We start from the raw sequence: 22,224 nt of genomic DNA, 5'->3' as shown, positions 1-22,224 counted from the left end.
TACGGCTTAGTGTGCATGAAGAATAAAAGTATATCTTGTTAAATTTTAAAACAAATCTAAGATTAAGTTACGTGTGCGACGGTACACAAGACTGTTGTACACAAACATAGACGTTATCATGTAATGCGGCAATTATTATATATTATTAAGTCCAGGGGGGCAAATTTCGGTGCGGTCGACATTAAAATTGCGTCATTTTGTGTGTACATAGAGCGAATTTATAAGTTGTTTCTCTACAATGAGGTTGCTGCGTAACCCTCGGGGTTAATGTCTATAAAAAAGTGAAGACGCTCGTTACCCGAAATAATTTAAAACAAGTTCGGCGTACAGATGTTGTGAATAATGTTTGGCCATTATATTTTGTCGGAGTAGTTGGTATTTATCTTGCTATCTCAATTAGCTGCAGTAAACTTCAGTAAGCTAGTTGAGAGAGCAAGATAAATACGACCTTTTCAGACAAAATACGATGCAAAAACATTATACGGGCTATTTTTTATTTTGTTGTTTTTTTTTATTTTGACTTCGTCATTTCATACTAATTTTCAGTTTAGTTAAGAAATTTCCATACATTTTGTGTAATTCAATGGAAAAATTTGTAGGACATAGGGTGAAATTGGGCTTACCATAGTCAGAATAAGCAACTTTACCAATTCACCAAATTGCATTGAAATCTGAGAAAAGAAAGACAAGACAAGAAAATAAAAATTAAAAATTGGTCCAGCGGTGGTGTAGGGGTTATAGCACGCAGCACGGATTGCTGAGGACCTGGGTTCGATTCCCAGTGCTGGTCTCTTTTTCTGGTTTTTCTGTGCATCCATGTCTCAATTTGTATTTTCGATATGGTTTCACGGAACACCCGTAAAAGTAACAAATTTGGAGTTGAAATAAAAAATACAAAAAAAGACTCCAAAAAACCAATCATAATAAAAATTGGCGCATTTAATAGATCCGTACAAGATCCGTATGCATTAAGTCAGGGGTCTTCAAACTTTTTGACTCAAGGGCCATACTGCACTTAATGTAAATTCGTGCAGGCCAAGACTTTGGCTGGTCATGGGGGTAATAAATTAGTTAAGTAGACTTAGGGCAGGCCCTAGTTTCACCACTTGTCGACTAACTTTAAGTGAGAGATATCAGTGATGCCGTCTCTGTTTGTTTTGTCCGAATAAACAAAGACGGCATTACTTTTATCTGACACTTAAAGTTAGTCGACAAGTGGTGAAACAGGCCCTTAGTCTTCAGGGGGTACCTAGATAAGAGTAACACACAAGTAACGCTCTTGGTGTTGATTATGTTCATGAGTGGCTATCTATGATTATGACCAATTACCTCCCGCTTTCTTTCCGCGGGCCGGATTAGAGGGGCTCGCGCGCCGGACTTGGCCCGCGGGCCTTAGTTTGGCGACCCCTGCATTAAGTGGACGAAATGTATTTGCAGCATTATTTAGTGAAGGTCATGTTCTGGCATAAGATGGGAACTTCATAGCCTATCATTTTATTGCAGTTCGGGCAATAATGGTTCTTGTTCTTGCAGGTATCTGTGCAGTAGACCAGTATAGTTATTGGGATGAGTCTGGAACAAAAAAATAATCGTAAAATATTGACACTTACAATATCATGGGACAATTTACACCAATTGACCTATGATAGTCCCAAACCCAAACTAAGTAAACCTTGTATGTACTATAAGTACCTACTACGCAACGGATAAACATACTTATACAGAGAAATATATATACTTAAATATAAATTAAAAATCAAATACTCATATCATTCATACAAATATCTGCTTGAATCTAAATATCTGAATCGAACCCGAGATCCCAAGCTTCATAGTCAGGTTCTCTAACCACTAGGCTATCCTGTCGACATATACTCATACTCACAAACTTTCACATTTTTAATACAATACAATACAAAGACTAAAGACTCTTTATTGTACACCAGACATAGTAAGCGATACAGAAAACAGATACACAGAGAAAAAAAATACAAGGTGAGCAATAGGCGGCCTTATCGCTTAAGAGCGATCTCTTCCAGGCAACCTTTTAATGATAGTAGGCTATGACTTGAATTGAGGATGGGCAGCGCTAGTGTTGCCTACACTCTGTGGGAGGCTGGCGTGCTGCTGCAGGCGCAAAATACCAGCTGCCTACCCTGGAATTAACCCACTGCACGCACGCCAATGCTATTAAGTATAGATAGTGCCACGAGAGTTGAAGCGAATGATTACACACACAGCTGCAAAGGGGCCATTAATACGTCACACCTAAAATTGCTAAAAGTGGCTCCGAAGCGGTAACGTTTCGTGTGCTCTGCCTACCCCATTTGGGAATACAGGCGTGATGTTTGTGTGTGTGTTTGTGTGTTTGTGTGCGCGTGTGTGTCACACCGGTTTACTAATGTTTCGGCGAAAAACGTTTGGCAACCTGTTTCATTTCCCAACTGTTAAATATTTTTGAAACTGTAAATATATCTGGATTTTTATAAAAGTAACCTAACCTAACCTTAAGGGCTCTACACGATGGCCCTGAAAAAAATCCTGAAATATTTACAGTTTTAGAGTTTGCGAAATGAAACAGGTTGCCAAACGTTACGTTGCGAAAAGGCAGTACTCGTGTCACACCAATGATGAGTTGATGACCCTCTTTAGCCCCCCTCTCCCTCCCCATTGTCACACGTATTGCTATGAAAATTGCAATTATTTTGTTCCTGCGTCACGAACCGTCTGACCGTATACCTTTACTTGCCCGAATTTCATTCACCCGAATTTCACTTGCCATAACAATGTTTGCCATAATATATATAGAACCGTGCTGTTTTCAGGATTTTTTTTAAATAACATCTTATATACTTAATGCAGTAGGTTAGGTAAGGTTAGGTTAGTTATTAGCAACTCGGAAGAAAATATTATTTCAGAAATAAATTACTTTATGGCAAATTAAAATTATGGAAAACGATACATTATGGCAAATGAAATTCGGGCAAACGATAGAGAACCCCGTCTGAACCCTCCCTAAATGTGTGACATAATTTAAGGATCACCCCAAAAGAACTGATTGCATAAAAGGAGAATGAATTAAATTAATGAGTTAATGTCAAAATCCTGCTGTCATTACATGTCATAATATGTTCTGATTAGTTGTAAACTTACCCAACGCATAGCGCCGTCAGTGCCACCACGTGTGTTGCCGTGCCAGTCTGTCTGATGACCAGTGTGTGGACCCTCAGCCCGCAGTGGTGGCAGTACACCACTTTGCGGAACGGGTTGGGTAAACCGATTGGGGAAGGCTCGTCGATTCTTTGCCGGTATGCTCCATCTGTTGTTCCTGGAAAAAAAAACATAATTATATATCAGTCGCAGGACGCCCTCTGTTGGACATATACCTCCAGTTACTCCGGTTGGTAAAGGCCTGCATCCACCGTGAACCCGTGACTAAAAAATAGTATGGAGTAGAAACACGACTCTAACAAAAACATTTTATAACAAAAATAGAACCGACTACAAAAAACCATGACAATAATTTTCTCCGAGTCTGAAGTCGGTGCCTCAGCACGAGCCAGTAAGAGTGGACCTATAATCGTCTACCTCACCTCCTACTATACGAGTAAATTGGGTTTCAAACACTCCTGCTGGCTCGTGCTTCCGTATAAAATACGAAATCCTTAGATAAATATTACTTAATTTTTTCGTAATGGCTACGGAACCCTATTTGGGCGCGTCCGACACGCTCTTGGCCGGTTTTGTTGATCCCCATTGATTTCTTGCTTGATGCTTCTGACACCATGTTGGGTGGCTAGGAAAAAGAATTAGTCGTACTCTGGATAGTGTTTTAATAATTAAAAGACATACAGGAAGAGCGTCTGAAAACCTCGCATCGTGCGCGGGCGTAGACCGTAGAGGGAAAACTTAAGTGATGCTAAGTACACTAGATATCGTAACACCGACCTTTTTGTGACAAGCTTTTATTAAACTTGCAATGTATCTATGTATACCTATTATACAGTAGGAAAAATGTAATATTGTGTTCTTGTGAAAATATCAAGAATTTATCCATTCTCCTGTCTTAAATTCAGACTGATACCCAATCCATTTGCTTAAAGGACAAAGCTTCCAGGCCATAAAATCTTATAAAAAAAAACTAGTGCCATCCAGGAAGACGCGTGATTTTGTCAAAATTAGACATTAATGACATTGTAATAAGAACCACGGCACGCGTCATCGTGAATGACTCTACCTATATGTGCGGGTTATATCTTGCAAGTTTTTTACGCACATTCAGTGTTCGGATTGACTTGAAATTTGGCGTGCATTAGTAAATTTGGTGATAGTACAATAATCTGGTAGAGACTCTTGGTAGTCCGGCCAGAATCGTCTCCGCAGGACCGGAACTTCTCAATGGTTAATGGCATCGACTTGAAATGTAGTTAGATGACAATGAAAGTGCAGTCAACAAAAAGTACATACAGCAATAAAAAATCTGTGTTAAAAATAACAAAAAAAACTTGTTTACAATTGTAACTGCTAGGTTCTAGTTCATACCTGGAGTAATAACCACTGTCCTTGGCGGCTCCTGGGCAGGTGGAACCGACACTGGCACCGTCACAGGAAGCACGCCCGACTGCACCGGGGAGCCCACCCGTGGACTCTCGATCTCCGTATACGCTGGTGGGGGTTGGGGGAACTCTGATATGGGGATGGGGGAGAGGGGGAAGTCGTCTGGGGACTGTTGCCGGTAGACGTACGCTTCTTTTGACATGGAAGCGGGGAGCCCGGGGGTTGTGTAGGTAGAACCGTAACCTGAAATGTTGTATTAAATTATTTGTATGTTGTTCGTACTCATGAAAAGAAGGGAAAGGCCTGAAGCCGATTGAAAGATTCCTAATTGGAAAACGCATAATTATAAATACGTATAGTCATTGCATTTTTATGTGAACAGAATACACATAAGTATCCTGGATAAAAAGAAAGTCTACCTAAGCCGGGAGACATAAATTTAACTAAATACCTACTACCTCTAGGTACCTCACCCTTCCGTAGACAGACAAATGTAAAACTTATAAAATAAGATGTAAGTTTTGATTTATTATTTAGTCGCTCTAAATTTTGTGTTTAATGTTTAATAAAGTTAGGCGACATCAGGACATCACATTATGCGTATTCATTGTTGCATTTATTGCAAGTATTATGCGTTTATGTTGCTATGCCATCTAAACGTTATGCGTTTATATCATGCCAATTTTGTTACACTTACGCATTTTCATAATAAATATGAACGGGGTCTGCCCAAAGGCTCTCAAGGCAAAGTTGTGACACCAACTGACCTGATGATGACCCCGGTGACGTCAGGTTCAGCGTGTTAGGGGGCGTAGGCCTCCCGGGAGCAGGCCTTAATGGTCTGGGAGTCCCGCTGCCCACAGAATCGCTGTCAGACGACCTCATAGAATCCGCGTCCTTCTCCTGGTCTATTCTTCGATTTTCGAACGGATTGTAGAATATTGTTTCCTAGGGACAGTATATGACTATTTAATTTTTTTTATGTGGTAGCGCCCCACTGGAATCGCTTGCTGGCTGCAGTACGAATGGGCCGGCTCAACCGGGTTAGTACCACACTCCCACAGAATACCGGCGTGAAATAGTAGTTTTGATACAACTTTGAAACGTACGGTGAGTGGGAGATCCGGAAGTCCAACTCCGTCCCCCCCCCTCCCCCCTCCCCTCTTTAGCCCCCTTTTAGGCCGGCAACGCACCCGCAGTCCTAATAATGCTGTAGGTGCCCATGAGCGGCGGTAAACACTTACCATTAGGTGACCCTCATGCTCGTTTGCCAGCTATTTGACATAGCGTTTTCGGCGGGAAATTTATGACTAACAAAAGTTATGACAAACATCACACGCACCCTTAAAATTATCTACCACCGGTTTGAAAACACCTCTGTTGAGAAAGATCCCGCAAGAAACTCAAAATAGCAATTGGGTAGGATCAGAAAGACACTCAAATGAGCCCGTCGTGTCGTCTGTACAAAATTTCTAATTTTGAGCTTACGTATAGGTACAGCTTTACGGTGAAGGAAAACATCGTGAGGAAACCTGCACAAACCTGCGAAGCAATTCAAATGGTGTGTGTGAAGTTCCCAATCCGCACTGGGCCCGCGTGGGAACTACGGCCCAAGCCCTCTCATTCTGAGAGGAGGCCTGTGCCCAGCAGTGGGACGTGTATAGGCTGGGATGATGATAGGTACACTAAAGGTCTTTACCCACTACACCGTGATAGGAACATGTTAAGAACGAAATGTCAAGCGCATACATGAGACGCGACGGCGACAGTTGTTTTGGTAACGTGCTAGTGGGTATTATCTCATACTTTTCAATACAAAGAATATATTTTAGCCTGACTCGTTACTATTACTAATGGATAGAGGCCTTTATGGCGCAAGCAAGCTAACGAGTGTTTCAGAAGGGCTGACCACGAGTGTTTTGGCATAGTATAAAAAAGTAGCAGTATTCCGTCGTGGCAGCGTCCTTAATTACCTACGCCGGCTCGGTACGCAAACGCGCGACATGGCTGCCTACTCAAATTTATTTATTTATTTATTTATCAATAAAACATGACAGCATGACAGTTACAAAAGTACGAGTAATGCACTTTAAAATTCAAATTATACACAAAAAATACAAAAATATACAAGAAAAACTAAAAAAAAAAACTAACAACTGTCACTCGCCAATTATGTATTTGATTTGATAATGTCACATGAAATTTAAAGTAGGGAAAAGATTAGGAGAGATTTAAAGATGGACTAAACAAGTAGTGTTTAACAAAAATGTATTTTACGTTATTTTAAAAAACCACTAAACGTGTTATGTTTTAAACTGTTTATTTGACTTCATCACTACGTATATTTATCTACAAATTAGCCACGGAGAAGTATTTGCGCCTCTTCTGTGATGTGCGAAAAGCTTTATTAGAGTATAAAAAAATCGCATTCTGATATAACTTCAATAGATACGTTTTTATTATATTATATTAGATAAATTTAAACACCCGTACACCGAACAATACGAGTATTGTTTATATTTGTATTAAGGTACGTAATAAATGCGCGTGAGTCCGTACGTAACCGCGTCCGCGGGGCACTCGCGACTGATGGTTGCCGAGGTATGCTGAGAATTCGTGGCGCGTAGGTATAACTCGCGTTCCGGCCGTTTGTATGAAGACGGTGCACTGCCCCTTTTTGTACTGTTGTTTTGGTCTCACAAAAGTTAAAATGTTAGCAAGCCTTCCCAGAATTCGCTTAAAAAACATAATAACATAATCTCCACATTTGGCCGCTACTTACTTGCACGTACGCGGGTTCCGCCTCGGGTTCCACGGGTGCAGCGACGTCGCTGCATCCGCTCTCTGGTACATCTATGTAGATGACTGGGTTGTCATCAATGTCAGTCTTCTTGTCGGGAGGACCTCGCGATTGTGAGGCACCAGGCATTGGTCTCTGTAATGTATTTTAAGATGCTGGGTGGCAAATAGGGAATCGAATCCCGTGATTCCCGGGATCCATACTGAAAAACCGAGATTGGATTAATGGCCAACGAGCGTAGGAAATTCAAAGAAAGATATATTTATAAAATTTAGGCATATAACAAGCACATATGAATGCTAGTGGGTGTTCAGAGAAAGATATATTTATAAAATTTTGGCATATACTAAGCACATATGAATGACAAAAAAATCTACCGCCTGTTCGGAATATCCTCCGTTGACAAGAATCCAAACGAGATACAAGTTGTCAAGGAACTAAACTAGATGTTTATTTAAACTGATTTACAATGTTACAATGACATCACAAGTATTTAACACAACAGCATTTTTAGGTTAAGAGAAGTCTCTTCGTTCCATTCTCCATACAAACGTAGTCCCGGTCTCATTTGAAAACTAGGCAACAGAAATAGATGAAATTTTGTAAGTATGGACTAGACGTAATTATCTATGCCTGTGGTTTTTCAGATTTTAATATAAATGTGTAATATCAGAATTACAGGAGCTCAAAAGTCGACAAACTTTGCACGAGAATTAACAGACTAATAAAGCATTTTTACAAAAATCGAAAAAACCACAGGCATAGAAAATATAATGAATATTTTGATTGTTAAATACCTACTTTTCGTATAATGACAAAACAACGAAACCCAAAATTCAACCGCCCAAATCTTGCAAAGCCTACAGCTATCTCGATATAAATTACGGACGTCGTTGCGGAAGGCATGGGGGGGACGGCTGCGAGCGCTTATGTCACGAGCGATAAAGACAGCAATATCCCAAACGAATACCTAACGCGGCCGCACGGCCGGCAGGGAAACTTCTCTTAATGTAATGTCGTATCAGAAGCTCAAAGCATTGGCAGAGAGGCGTACAGAATGGCGGTTACTCCACCGACAAGTTAGGCTCTTAAGTGTATGATGATGATGACATTTTTAAACACAGTGTAGATTAGCTATTTGACGTAAGGGATCGTCAACGCGGATCGGAATTATTTCCAACCATCCCTGTCCATGATACCTACTAATTTTATGATACGCCTTGGATAATGTCTTCTTGGCAATGGATCCCACTAATAAAATAAATGCAAAAGTTTGTAAGTCTGTTTGTTTGTTACTTCATCACGTCTAAACCGCTGACCCGATTTAGATGAAATTCGGTATAGAGAGTTTGAGTCCCGGGGTAGGACATAGGATAGTTTTTATCCCGGAAAGTTGCATAGTTCCCGCGGGATAGCGAAAAACGAATTCTACGCGGACGGAGCCTCGGGTAACGGCTAGTTTTATATTGTTTGATCAGTGATATTTTTGGAATTTTGCTGTTCAAAACGTATGCGATTTCCCAGAAACGACTTATTGCTTTTAGCAGTACTTATCGCCTTTGGCGTATCGTCGTTAATGGGAAAATCACATATTTATCCCTTACATAATTATTTTAAATACACGACGGGTATCCTGCCCTTGCGCAGAAATGTTATTCCCAAATATTTTATTTGCCAAAATGTTTTATTTCCCAAATCTTCTCCGAAAGCAAAAATCTTTGTTAGTGTATTTTCTTATGGTTGTAGGTATAGGTAGAACAGAGTAGGCTACATTAGGTTATGTTTGTTTTATGAATGTTCCGAAACAAATACGGTTTCAGAGAAAATCGTGAGTTTGGAAAGAAAACAGAGGGGCTACCTACTACGAAACTCGAAAATCGAAGTTCGTGTCGCTCTGTCCGTCTGATACTTATATTATTTAATACGAGAGTGAGAGGAACGGTACGATAATTTTTGAATTTCGGAGTAGGCCCTCAGTTTGTCAAATGAAACATTTGGGAATAATACTACGGTGTTAAGGAAAAAGGAGATGAGTCAAAGACATTGAAAGAATTAGATGTTTTGCACTCATTGGTTCAAAACATTATTACGTGTCACGGCAATAAGGAGATGAGTCAATAAATTATTTTTTGACTCATCTCCTTTTTCCTTAACACCACAGAATATTTCGCCGAGAAGACAGAGAATCAAAATGTTGGCAGGGTTAGAATACCTGTCTCTTTAAAGATTCACGCGTCTCTTCAACTTACAAAAACAAAATGTTGGCAGGGTTAGAATACCTGTCTCTTTAAAGATTCACGCGTCTCCAACTTATAAACTCCCTCTTTTTATAAAATAACATACTAGTAACACTAATACTAACCGTAACCTGACTGCTACCCTCCTCCGGCATATCTACGTAGATGACATTATTCCTCGCCTCTAAAGGCTTTCTTGGTAAATGCGCCCAGCGGTTCGCTGTCGCAGCATCTATAGAGGGTGCATCATGCACGTGGGGGTTTGTGTAAGGGTATCCCTGGTACCTCGCAGCCTCACGCCCCGCAGAGGTGGGGGTCGTTGGGGTGGTGGCAGTCACGGAGGGTCTGTCAGAGACTTCGGTGACGCGCGGGGTTGAGTAGGGGTAACCCTGGTAACGTTGAGGCGTCGTCATCTGAAAAAAAAATGCATTTATACAACCTGTGGTTTGCTCTTAAGAGGGATGAAGGAATTTCAAAATATTCTCATTTTTTACCCGATTGCGAAGAAGGAGGGTTTATGTTTGACCCGTATGTATGTACGTGGGTATGTATGTCTATTCCTATGTACTCTCGTAACTACTTAACGGCTGAAGCGATTTTAATACATGATAAAAAAATCAAAATGTTTTTTATTGCGGTTAAGGTAATAAAGTTGATAGACAGCAAATTCAAATCATTTATTCAGTAAATAGACCGCAATGGGCACTTTTACGCGTCATTTTTAAACTACATTCGCTTTCAGAAAGACCATCATTGCCAAGAAGAATGCGCCGCAAGAAACTTGGCAGAAAGACATTTTTACAAAATAAAATAACTACAAATAAAAAAAAATACCTAAAACTACGGTATACAATTATAGAAAAAATTACAAACAAATAATAATAAAATAAAAATACAGCAACGTTTCCCATTTGCCGGGTCGTGACCCGGTACCGGGCCATCAAAATAAAATACCGGGTCGCAATCGCAACATTCCCGCCTTGTTTTAAAAATAATACCTACTTTTCCGCGAACTTGGATTCTTTAGTAAAAGATAAGTAGCAGCTCCATACTTCGCACCAAAATTTAGTGACTATAGGCGATACCAAAATATGTAGTATTTATAAAACATTTTTACTATTAATAAGCTTGGGTTTAAAAGTATTAAGTGGTTCACGTCACGAAGGGGCAGTGTGAAAATTATCGGGCCATGGCAGAACAATGTTTTGGAAACTGGTATACGTTAGGTTATTTTATGATAGTTTTTACTTAAATTGTATTATTTTTAACGTAACGTAAAACGTGTGTAGGTATAGTAAAGACCTAATGGTGATTTTCCACCGGCGAGGCGAGACGAGACGAGGCGAGACGAGAATTGAAATTTGTATGCATTCTCGCGCGCCCGCCGCGAGCCGCCGCGGGCACTGCCATACAAATTTCAATTCTCGTCTCGCCTCGCCGGTGAAAAACCACTTGAACACGAGGCATTTGCACTGACAAACATATAAACGTCATTTTCGTCACAGATTATTAAATGATAACACCGCGCATGGTATTTCATCATACATAGATAAGGGAGCTATTTTTTAAATTATATTTCAAAACGGATTTTAGAAAATGCAGATTTTCACTGTTTTAAAACGGATTACGAGAGAAAGATTTTCTACTCAAGTCAAATAATCTCAATTCCAAAACTATACATAATAAACAAACGCCAAAGCACTTAAAATGCTAATATTATCACTGTATAATCAATATAACTATCAGACAGAAGTGATTAAATAAAGAAGTGTCATGACGATTTGCTTTGAAATAGAAATATAAATATTTATTGCATAAACTGTGAGGAGTGTACAAAGTCGAATGTAGTAGGTACCTACAAAGTATCATCAACAGTTACCCGATTCGTGCGTACAACATGTTCAGATAGATTTATATACATATAACTTAAACTACACATAACAATGACAATTTCTTGGATGGAAAACAATATAACAGCAAAATTTCATAATTAATGATGTATAAAGAACTCATTTAAATTGTAAAATACCCTATCTATCAGCCACTTTATAAGCTCGGCTTTGAATTTTGTCCCTTCAACCATTTTTATATAAAAGGTAAGGTGGTTAAAAACCTTTATGGCATTATTGGCAGTAATGTATGAGCTTTTTAACTCTGAGTTATTAACTCTGGGCAAACAGAGATGATACCTGTACTGCGAGCGCAAGTTACTTCGCAGAGCAGATTTATCAATAAAAAATTAAGCTTGTTTTTTCGCAAACAAACACAACTCCAAAACAAATATGGCAGTCAGCGTTAGAAAGCGTTTTTCTTTAAAAGTATTTCGTAAAGACTGTTGAGCATCCATGCGATAAATTTTACACAGGCATCGCATCTCTTCTGTAGGACAAACGTAGACTGGACGTTGGCTGGATTACCCCAATATATAATTCCATATGTTAGCAATGGATATACGCTTTGCAGGTGGTAGGACCTTGTGCAAGGTCCGCCCGGATTGCTACCACCATCTTGCTCGCTAATCCTGCCGTGAAGCAGCATTGCTTGCACTGTTGTGTTTCGGCGTGGAGAGTAAGACAGCCGGTAAAATTACTGGCACTTGAGGTATCCCATCTTAGGCCTCTAGGTTGGCAACGCGTCTGCTATACCCTTGGTGTTGCAGCTGTTTATGGGCGGTGGTGATCTCTTACCACCCATCCAGTCGAATAAAAAAAAAACGCTTCCATAGTAGGTACCCCTAACGACAGCTACCGAGCATGTTTCTGATAATATAGAAATGCATAACAACCACTTGATATTTTTTTATTTAATAACTCATGCGATTTCTAATTCAAATGAGGATCGATTGTTACTCCTAGAAAGTTGATACTGTCCACCTCCAGACTTCAGACATATTAGTAAGCGGTGGACAGGAAGTTTTGTAATTCCTAAACTGCACTACTTTCGTTTTTTTTTAATTTACTCTTAGGTTAATTGATTGAAGCCGTTTAACAACTGAGTCTAGTGTGGAGCCCATTTTCCTCTCCAAGTCGGCAGTAGGCGAGTCACCCGTAAACAATACTGTGGCATCGTCAGCAAAAAGAAAAAGTACACATAATTCATCAATTATTGTCGGTAGTTCATTTATATAATAACAAGAATAGAAGGGGCCCAATTACACTTCCTTGGGGTACACCTAGTTGTACCGTTTCGAAGTTCAACTGCACTGAATATAGAAGTTAATGTGTCTACTCCAATAATTATTCGTTTTATTTTCTTTAAAAACCGTTAATAAACATATGTTCGTTTTTAAAGAATATAAAAGTCTGTCGCGAATAATTATTGGAGTAGGCACATTAACTTCTATATTAAGAACAGTGATATCAGACCACATTTTTAATTTTCATTAAATTTTTATGGAATAATCGAGGAGAAACTAACAAAAATGCAACGTTGCCAGCTCAGCAGGTATAAACGCTCTTAATTATGCCCTTTCGGATCCAAATGAAAGACATATCAATCATATCTGATAAAATTCTTGCTATTATTCGATTGTATTTCAATCAAGTAGGAGACTACAATTTATAACAATACTGATAAAGATGGATCAATCGTGATTTATAAGTATAATGTGGAGCCTAAGGTTCTAAGTCAATGGCCACGGTCCACTGTTGGTACTATGTTTGTCAAGTCGTGGGCGTTTAAGAGTCCCCTATACGCTCGCTTCCCCATACAAATGAAGCTTCGTTTTAATTTACAAGCAGCACTACAGATCAAAACGCAACTTCGCAACTATAATGGGAGCAGCCATTACGATGCTTATAATTAGTTTTGGTTAAAATAAAATGTAACGAAAAAAAACAATAACGAATTTCCATTTCACATACAAAACTTAACATTAATGTGATTTTATTTCGTTACATTGAATATGAAAGAAAATTAATTATAAACATCAAAATAGCTGCTCCCATTATAGTCGCAAAGTTATTTTTTGTTTCAGTGTGTTGTTTGTAAATTAGAACGAAACTACTATTGTATGAATAGCCGATCAGCGGCTAGCGTACTGGTGCCTCTTAATTATTAAAAATAAATCAATCAAAATAGATCAATAAAATAAAAAAAAAATATAATTATATAGTAATGCATGAACAATAAACGTACATAGTAAGTGAATAATTGTTTCCACTGTTGCTATTTCATTTCCTCGCCATCGAAGTGAAAAGCAGTGTAAAACTCGAGCACTGAACCCATTTTCCCCTCGACGTGTCTATCCACCCTCGCCATAGCGGCTCGGGTGGCTATATGAATGTCTCGGGTAAAATGGCTCGTTTTATGCTCTTGTGGTACAAAGGTACAATCTACTATTTTATTTTATTCCATTTGTAAATATTGCGAATATTGAACACTTCAGCGTGAAAGTACTTTTATAGTTCTCGTGATACTATCTTTTATTATTCAAATCTACGCGAAATACCATAAAGATAAACACTTAAATAACCATGCATTGCAAATAAAGTCTTACTTCAACTTATTAAGGCTCATTTTGGCACTTTCTAAAAAGCAGAAGACACCTACCACAATATCGGCTATCTAATCACTATCTATCTGTAGGGTTAACAGTTTAGATGTAATTTGTATTTTATGTCATTGGAGATAAGATTTGTTTTCGTTTCATCTCTGTACTCTTACTGTATGAATTTAGCTATAAAAAGCACTAGAAATGTTACCTATCAACTCCTTCCGTTTCCAGAATGTGTCTATATTGGAATCCATACATATTAAGAGTCATAATGTAATGTTTGCCATAATGATCATTTGCCCTAATTCTTGTTTCTAGAAAACTATAAATAATTTCTGATTGTTATAAAATTAATCTGACCTAACATGTAGAGTTCTACAAACTTATCATAATACAATCATAAAAACATACTGTTATTTACATGGGGGTGGTAGGTTTTTATTATTAGGTTTTACATAACACGTAAAATAAAATTTAAAAAATAATGAATGTAAAATTTAAATGTCAAGATACAAATAATAAGGCTCAATAATTTACAAAATAGAATGTCAATTTTAAATTACAGTAGTTTACTAGCTTACATAATTATTCAAAGTTCCTGAAAATTTTATGGTTTCAGTGAAAGAAATAACTATGGCAAATGATCATTATGACAAACAGTACACTATGGCTTACCCCGATATGGGACCCCGAAAAAATATAGATACCGTATTATTTTTAACCGTGAAAGGGACGGTACGATACGAACTTCGATTTTCGAATTTCGTAGTAGCCCTGCTGATTGGCTTGCTGTATCTTCCCATTTATTTGCGAAGCCGGTAGCGCGTAGTGTGTCCCGCTGAAAATGGTCACTAGTTCGTAAACCTAATGAACTCGCTCCTCGAATCGGCCCCAAGCTGCGATGTGTTTGCGAGTAGTTGGTTAAGCTGGTGTGATGAATGTCTGAAGTTATGCGAGAACATGGATGTACGACTGCTACTGCAGCTGGCGCTGCCAAGAGCGCAATCAGCGGTACCGGCAATTTTTGAAAAAATATTAGTTTTTCTTTTACAAATCTACAATTTTAGTCGCAAATGCGATGAAAAACATTGTATGTCGCACGGGCGGTACTACAATTACGAACATCGACTCATTAAAGCCTAATAGACTCTCGTTCGTAATTCCTTATTTACCGCCCTTAAGACACAATGTACTATTATTGTATTTGTTCCATAATGTATTATTTTCACAGTGCTTTGGTGAAACTGTAATGCTGTGTTTTTTTTATGATACTGCTATTTTTAAACGGGAACTAATCGACAACACCCTAATTATTACTGTCCCTAAGAAATATATAAAAAAACCACCGACGCAAAAAGGGGGGTGTTATAAATTTGACGCCAATGTCTGTCAGTCTGTTTGTATGTGGCATCGCAGCCCCCAAACGGATGGACCCATTTCACTGTGGTCTTTTTAACGTGAAAGCAAAATTTCTTGCAAATGGGTCTTAGATAAGTTTAATCAGAATCGGTTCGGTCGTTTTTGAGATATAGAAATTTGAAATGACAATTTCAGGGGAAATGACAACTTTTTTGAGTTGGTTAGGTCTTATTGAGGTACGCGTGCATTGGTTTTTTAACCCCCGACGCAAAAAGAGGGGTGTTCTATATTAGTTTGACCGCTATGTGTGTCTGTCTGTGGCACCGTAGCTCTTAAACGGGTGGACCGATTTGAACGCGTTTTTTTAAATTGAAAGCAGCGAGCTAGCGATGGTTCTTAGACATGTTTTATCAAAATCGGTTCAGCCGTATTTGTGATATTGAACTTTGAAGTGACAAAGTCGGGGGTCTTCCAACTTTTTGTTTGTTAGGTTATTCTTCTTCCTATATCAACTGGACGTCTGAAATAACACAGGCTACTTTGGTACTACCAAAAAAAATAATTTGCTAGCACATAAAAGGTAAGGCTGGTTACGGCTAAAGCAAATTGTCTTAATCCGGAACTGGCCAAAATGAGTATGTAAACGATGTCATACGATGCAAAAGTCGTTCCGTCCTTGTCTTCATCGTGTGGCGATCCCTAGTGCCTTACGATAAACCTTGGAATCACATACCTCTCTATATAGTCCCAATACAATATGTCACTACATTTCACACTACGCCATTTTCTTTTAACACTGTCCGGCATTAGACCGCCGCGTCGACTGACGACTTTCCAACAATCTAGTTATCAGTTCTGATAACGATAACTACAGATGTACTAGCGTTTTTAGGATTCCCTACCGTAAGCGGAACCCTAAAACATTTGCTGACTGTACTTGTATTGAAAATACAAACTGAAATATAGATGCACAGAAAAACCAGAAAAATAAGACCAGCACTAGTGGCTAAGAAACAAACAAGCTGAGATATGTGGTGCATATACCTCGTTGAGTTTATTGCCGGATTCTTCTCAACAGAGGCTTTTCCGAACCGGTGGTAGATTTTTTTTGACATTCATAAGTGCTTGTTATAGCCTAAATTGAATAAAGATATTTTGACTTTGACTTGACTTTGACATAGGGGAAATTCGTGTCTGTACCGTTGTCCAGCAGTGGTGTAGCGGTATAGCACGTTGCACGGAATGCCGAGGACCTGGGTTCGATTCCCAGTGCTGGTCTTATTTTTCTAGTTTTTCTGTGCATCTATATTTCAGTTTGTATTTTCAATTTTGGTTTTACGGGATGACCGTAAAAGTAAAAATTTGGAGTTGAAATAAAAAATACTAAAAGATTCCAAAAAAACAATCTTAATGTACTTGGATTATCTTAATTACATTTCCTTACCAAATTTCAAGTCGATGCCATTAACCGTTGAGGAGTTCCGTCCTGCGGATACGATCCTGGCTGCCCTGCCTGGACTACCAGTATGTCAGTACCAGATGACTGTATTGTCACCTGATTTACATAAGTATGCCAAATTTCAAGTCAATCTGACTACTGGAAGTGGGTTAAATTTTAACTTGGTAGATTTGACCCGTATTCGGCTACAGCGACTAAGAACTATCGCTAGAAAACCTGCTTTCAAATAAAAAAAACGGCATTCAAATCGGTCCTCCCGTTTACTACGGTGCCACAGACAGACACACATAGCGGTCAAACTTACAACAGCCCTCTTTTTGCGTCGGGGGTGAAAAAAACTGTTTACGGTTTGTGCTAATGCTGCACTTTGACGGCAGGACATTGCAGTAATATTCCCTATTAAAATTGATTGATTGATTGACAGCTCCAATGTTGACTATAGCATAACGTCTTTGCAGGAAGTGTCCGACGCGGCAGGTGTTCGTTCGCGGCGGGCGTGCGCACTGCATCGACTCCTGCGCAGCCGAGACCATGTGTGGAGAAGTGCGCGTGCCGGAGAACCATTTGAATGTGAGTGTTTTATAAAATAAGATTAAATTAAATGATAACCTAACCAACAAAAGGTTGGAAAACCCCCGACTTTGTCACTTCAAAGTTCAATATCACAAAAACGGCTGAACCGATTTTGATGAAACATGTCTAAGAAACATCGCTAGAAAATCTGCTTTCAAATTCAGCAACCCAAGCTGTTTGCCTCCACCCCCACCTGCCAAGGCTCGAACACCCTTACACTGTCTTTATGGGTACTGAGGCTGACTGAAGTAACATGACAAATACAAACATTTCCGATAAAATACAATGGGAAAGGATTGTTCACTACATCTGTATTAGGAACGTCTTCTCGATATTATAGCTTAGATATCCAAAGAATTGCTCAAAAATAAAACAACAATACTTTTATCACCACGTCTTCCTTAGTTTAGGCAGACCTATAGGCCCGCTGGTCGCTACTATATCAGTTGTTTCTCCGTCATTACTTATATATTTTGGAACAGTGTCAAAATGTCTATAGTTCCTATATCCAAAGCGATCATCATCCGAATTATTCATCCCAGGCTTTTCTTTATCTTTCTCATACTTTGTAAGTTTAGTGTAACGTTCAACCGGAGTGTCAGTAGTATGTTCATCCCAATTAACATTTATAACAACACCATCTGTAGTATCTTTTTTCCTATAAATAAGTTCCTTCGAATGTTTCTTTTTAATCTTCAGCTTCCTTGGCTTTGTAATTTCGTTATTGTCGGTTTTTATTGTCTTATCTTGCGATATATCTTCTAGACTGTTTACGTTTTTGTCGTTTTCTTCCGATATCTTTGCAGGTTTTACTCCGTTGCTAGCTTTAAGTATAAGGTCTGCTAGTTTTTCAGCCATGTCGTCGGAGACGAAACGCCTGGCAAGTTTTTTTATGTCTTCCATGTTGGCGGTGAATATTACCATGGGTTGTGAGATTTTTGTTAGGCATAGTAAATGTAGACCTGTAACAAAATTAACTACGTTAGAATGTTAAAGTAGCCGCCTGACTTCGCCCGAGTATACTACTTTTTTTAATATAAGAGGGAACAAACGAGCATGCAGGTAAGCTGATGGGAAGCAATCATCGTCTATGGACACGCAACACGAGTCCGATATTTTTTTTAAGAATCTAGATTTAGTGATGGACAACATCGACCACGTTCAACGTTTTAAGCATGAAAATATGCTTCCAATTCTTTTATACGTAGAGCTTATAAAACCTACAATATTCATTTTCGGAATAAGATATATTCAACCTTTCTCTTGACAGGTTTAAAGTGGCCGTGTCAAAACATTTGTTTCGTTTTTTCGTCTAAATTATTGTTTAATTGCTCTTTTTTTTGTATGTGCTACTCTAATGTATAATTTAAGTCTTATTTTCTTAAGTTTTTTATTTATTTTGTAAGTTTCAAAATTTGTTACTGGATGGAATGGAGAACAAAACCGCGCGCGCGAGACATCTAGTCGACATTGTTTTGAGAACACACAATCATTATTTTAAATGAGGCAAATGCAAACCACACTGTTGACTTTGGAGGAAAATGTAAATAGAAAATGTTTACCATCAAAATAGGCTTCGCTCGCGTAAGCCATAAGGTTTTGTAGTTGAATTGACATTACGGAAACACACGTGCCAAGTCTAGTAATACCTAAATGTCGAAAATAAATACTTGAAATGTCACAAAACTAATTTTAAAAATAACAAATATCAAATAAAATTACTAATAAATAAATATCATGGGATAAATTGACACCAATCGACCTAGTCCCAAACTAAGCGTCTTCTAATATACTAGACTAGACAATAGATAAACATACTTACATAGATAAATACATACTTAAATTATTAAACGTCCAAGACCCGAGAACACACATCTGTATTATTCATACAAAATTTGCCCCGCCCGGGATCGAATCCGGCACTGAGGTTAGGGCTACCAGATGCCGATACATCCGGGATTGTCCCGGACTACTACTAACTATAATACTAGATTTTATTAATAAGTTACGAGAGCAGTATTTCCTTCCATATAAAAAATGTAAGCTGCACAGTTAACATTTTGACAGCCTGTATTCAGAATTTACATGCCTGAGAACTGTTTCGTTTGAGGTCCTTCCAGACTTACCAAATGACAAAATCTGTGCTCACTTTTTTAAAACGAGCAAGTCTAATGATTTTGTCAATTTGAAGAAAATAGTTGGTTTTGTGCTTGTTATTTACCTACCGACCCTATTCTCGTAACCCTCGAATTGTCCCTTAAATTAAATGCCTGTGAACTACCTAGCTCTGTACTGTACTCTGTGGAAATTTTGGATAATCTCCTCTATGATTCTCTCAGCTAGATTTAAAGTCTATCTCCAATAGTAAACTACGACTAAGTGATGACATGAAACAATACGGTATTTGACTATTTTGTATATGTTTTATAAATTAAAACTACACAATGCCTGTTATCGAATAGAGAAACAATTTTTAAGCTACTTTTACAAATAACAAAGTTAAGGTTTGAAATTCAAGATTAGACAAAAAAAGACATACTGGCATGTGACGTCACACGCCAGTACCGCCATACTTGCTGCATAGAAAAAAGCGTTTGAGAAACAGACAGGTATATAGATTTTTCAAAAAATCACTATAAATCGAATTTTCAACCGATTTAAATTTTCTCTTCGCTAAACATAAACACTATCTGTATATCTATATTTTCATAATAATATTAAGATATGGCAAAATCAGGAGTTGTCAAATACCGTATTGCCTTTGAAAATGTTTAAGCAAAAACTTAAAGCTTGGCTTGTGTCAAAGGGTTTCTACTCAGTAGCCGAATACTTTGATTATTTTGATCAATAATAAATCAGGTGACATTTTGATTGTAATATATAAAAAATGTAATTTAATTATGACATTTTGCATGCCAGATTATGGTGAAAATGTGACCCAATATTGTCTTTTAATTAACACCTGTACCATTATTCAAGCGAAATAAAGTTGTTTGTATTTGTATTTGTAGTTTGCCACTCAGTCAGTCAGGTTCAGCGCTGGCTCTAGGGCAAGAAGAGCGATCATTCTAGACGCCAGATCGCAAGGGGTGATATTTTCCAGTTTTCAGTGCAAAATAAAACTATGATGGCCCTTTTGAGAGGCGTGGAAGCGCTTTAGACAATCTCGCTCTACCTCTATGAAGGGCTAGAGACGGCATTGTCACATTAGATACTCTTTTATGTACAGGCCTTTATTTAACTGGACGTAGTTTAACAAAAGGATCCGACCCATTGCAGTAGGAACAAAAACGAATTTAATGAAAACATGACAGTGCTTTGGATCCTTTTTGCTAAACTGCGTTTAACTTGCAATGTATGTGCGAGTCAAATGCAAGTTGAATTTGACTCACTTCCAGTGGTCGCATTGACATAAATTTTGATGACAATACAATAAATAATCTGGTAGTGACATCCTGTTGGTCCAGCCAGGGTCGTCTCCGCAGGACGGAACTCCTCAACGGTTAATGGCGTCGACTTGAAATACGGTATTTGACAACTCCTGATTTTGCCATATCTTAATATTATTATGAAATATAGATATACAGATAGTGTTTAGCGAAGAGAAAATTTTAATCGGTTGAAAATTGGATTTATAGTAATTTTTTGAAAAATCAATATACCTGTCTCTTTCTCAAACGCTTTTCTCTATGCAGCAAGTATGGCGGTACTGGCGTGTGACGTCACATGCCAGTATGTCTTTCTCTGTCTAATCTTGAATTTCAAACCTTTATAACTTTGTTATTTGTAAAGGTAGCTTAAAAAATGTTTTTCTATTCGATAACAGGCATTGTGTAGTTTTAATTTATAAAACATATACAAAATAGTCAAATACCGTATTTGGTAGGAGTTTGGATGACAATGCAAGTACAGACAAAAAAAAAATTTTTAAGTAAAGGGTGACAGATGTATTTATTCCTATTGTCATCGCATTTTAGTAAGACGGTGCCATTGTTTTAAGTAAACTCCAATTCAATAGAATCTGACAATCCTGTAGACACTTCCAGCCTACTAATATAAACACCGGGCTGCCTAAGGCTTTGTGATGTGACTATTATTCTTTTTTGATTCCTTTTAGATGATAATTGCAACAACAGGGACATATATAATCAAGTGTGCCCACGATATGGTGTCTTAAATATGTAGAAAATTGACAGATTCTATTGAATTGTACTTTAGATGTTGCTACATTGTTTCCCTTAAGCATAAGAAACCTTAAAGATAGCAAATTACTTGGCAGCGGAAAGTTATGCGGCTTCAAAAGATTGCGGGGAAGTTGATTCTGACGTCAAAAGGGTATTAGAAAATGTTGGAGATATGAAGATTTAATTTACTACAAGCAGGAATCTTAACAATGAGGGTTACCGTTTTCGCGCTCACCAGTTGGCGCCACTGTAGACAAAGGTCCTGCCTGAACTGTAGTGGTTAGTTTGTTATTACGGGCGTGAAAACAAAATTTACATTTAAATCATATTTAAGACCTTAAAACCGCACCGTAAAAATATCGATCATGCCACAGTGTTGCGTAGTCCCGTTTTGTTCGGAAAAAAGGGAGGACAAAGGTTTCCTAAAAACAAAACTGTCTCAAAACAAAGACATTCATTGCCCGTAACGCATATTTGCCATAATGAATTTCAGGCATTGCAAAATATTCTCAAAATTATTCGAATTATTAATAAACCCGCGTAGCTCACCCAAAATAGTG

At 38.2% G+C, this 22,224-nt stretch overlaps 3 protein-coding genes across 8 annotated transcripts in view; 1 reads left to right on the top strand and 2 right to left on the bottom strand.

Moving 5' to 3' along the window:
• Invadolysin (leishmanolysin-like peptidase, invadolysin) overlaps positions 1–22,224 on the top strand; it is a 108,306-nt gene that overhangs the window by 50,282 nt on the left and 35,800 nt on the right. For all 6 annotated transcript variants that reach the window (XM_074110689.1, XM_074110687.1, XM_074110685.1 and 3 more), the window contains exon 5: positions 17,366–17,477. In XM_074110689.1, the coding sequence (XP_073966790.1) occupies positions 17,366–17,477 (112 nt within the window). The remainder of the gene's footprint in view (positions 1–17,365; positions 17,478–22,224) is intronic.
• LOC141444657 (uncharacterized) lies at positions 1,196–16,271 on the bottom strand. The gene is made up of 7 exons (XM_074110235.1): positions 16,182–16,271; positions 9,720–10,007; positions 7,340–7,492; positions 5,325–5,505; positions 4,543–4,800; positions 3,154–3,328; positions 1,196–1,572 (listed from the first exon to the last, which is right to left on the bottom strand). Exons 2-7 carry the CDS (start codon positions 10,005–10,007, stop codon positions 1,440–1,442), a joined length of 1,188 nt encoding a protein of 395 aa, XP_073966336.1. The 5' UTR covers positions 16,182–16,271; the 3' UTR covers positions 1,196–1,439.
• Positions 17,862–22,224, bottom strand: part of LOC141444918 (uncharacterized) — a 21,696-nt gene continuing 17,333 nt past the window's right edge. Inside the window, exon 2 of the mRNA XM_074110690.1 lies at positions 17,862–18,442. Coding sequence (XP_073966791.1) covers positions 17,868–18,442 — 575 coding nt within the window. The 3' untranslated portion in view covers positions 17,862–17,867. The remainder of the gene's footprint in view (positions 18,443–22,224) is intronic.

The sequence above is a fragment of the Choristoneura fumiferana genome, chromosome 30 (assembly GCF_025370935.1).
Source record: "Choristoneura fumiferana chromosome 30, NRCan_CFum_1, whole genome shotgun sequence".
Classification (NCBI taxonomy): Eukaryota; Metazoa; Arthropoda; class Insecta; order Lepidoptera; family Tortricidae; genus Choristoneura; species Choristoneura fumiferana.
Note: the sequence above shows the minus strand (reverse complement) of the source record. Positions and strands in the feature narration are given on the sequence as shown.

What these genes read in the sequence shown, in the direction of transcription:
- LOC141444657 (XM_074110235.1), bottom strand. Translation starts at nt 10,007, where the DNA reads ATGACGACGCCTCAACGTTACCAGGGTTACCCCTACTCAACCCCGCGC. An exon ending in AGGGTAGCAGTCAGGTTACG is followed by an intron (nt 7,493 to 9,719) that starts GTTAGTATTAGT and finishes AATACATTACAG; the next exon opens with AGACCAATGCCTGGTGCCTC. An exon ending in GACAGTGGTTATTACTCCAG is followed by an intron (nt 3,329 to 4,542) that starts GTATGAACTAGA and finishes TTTTTTTTCCAG; the next exon opens with GAACAACAGATGGAGCATAC.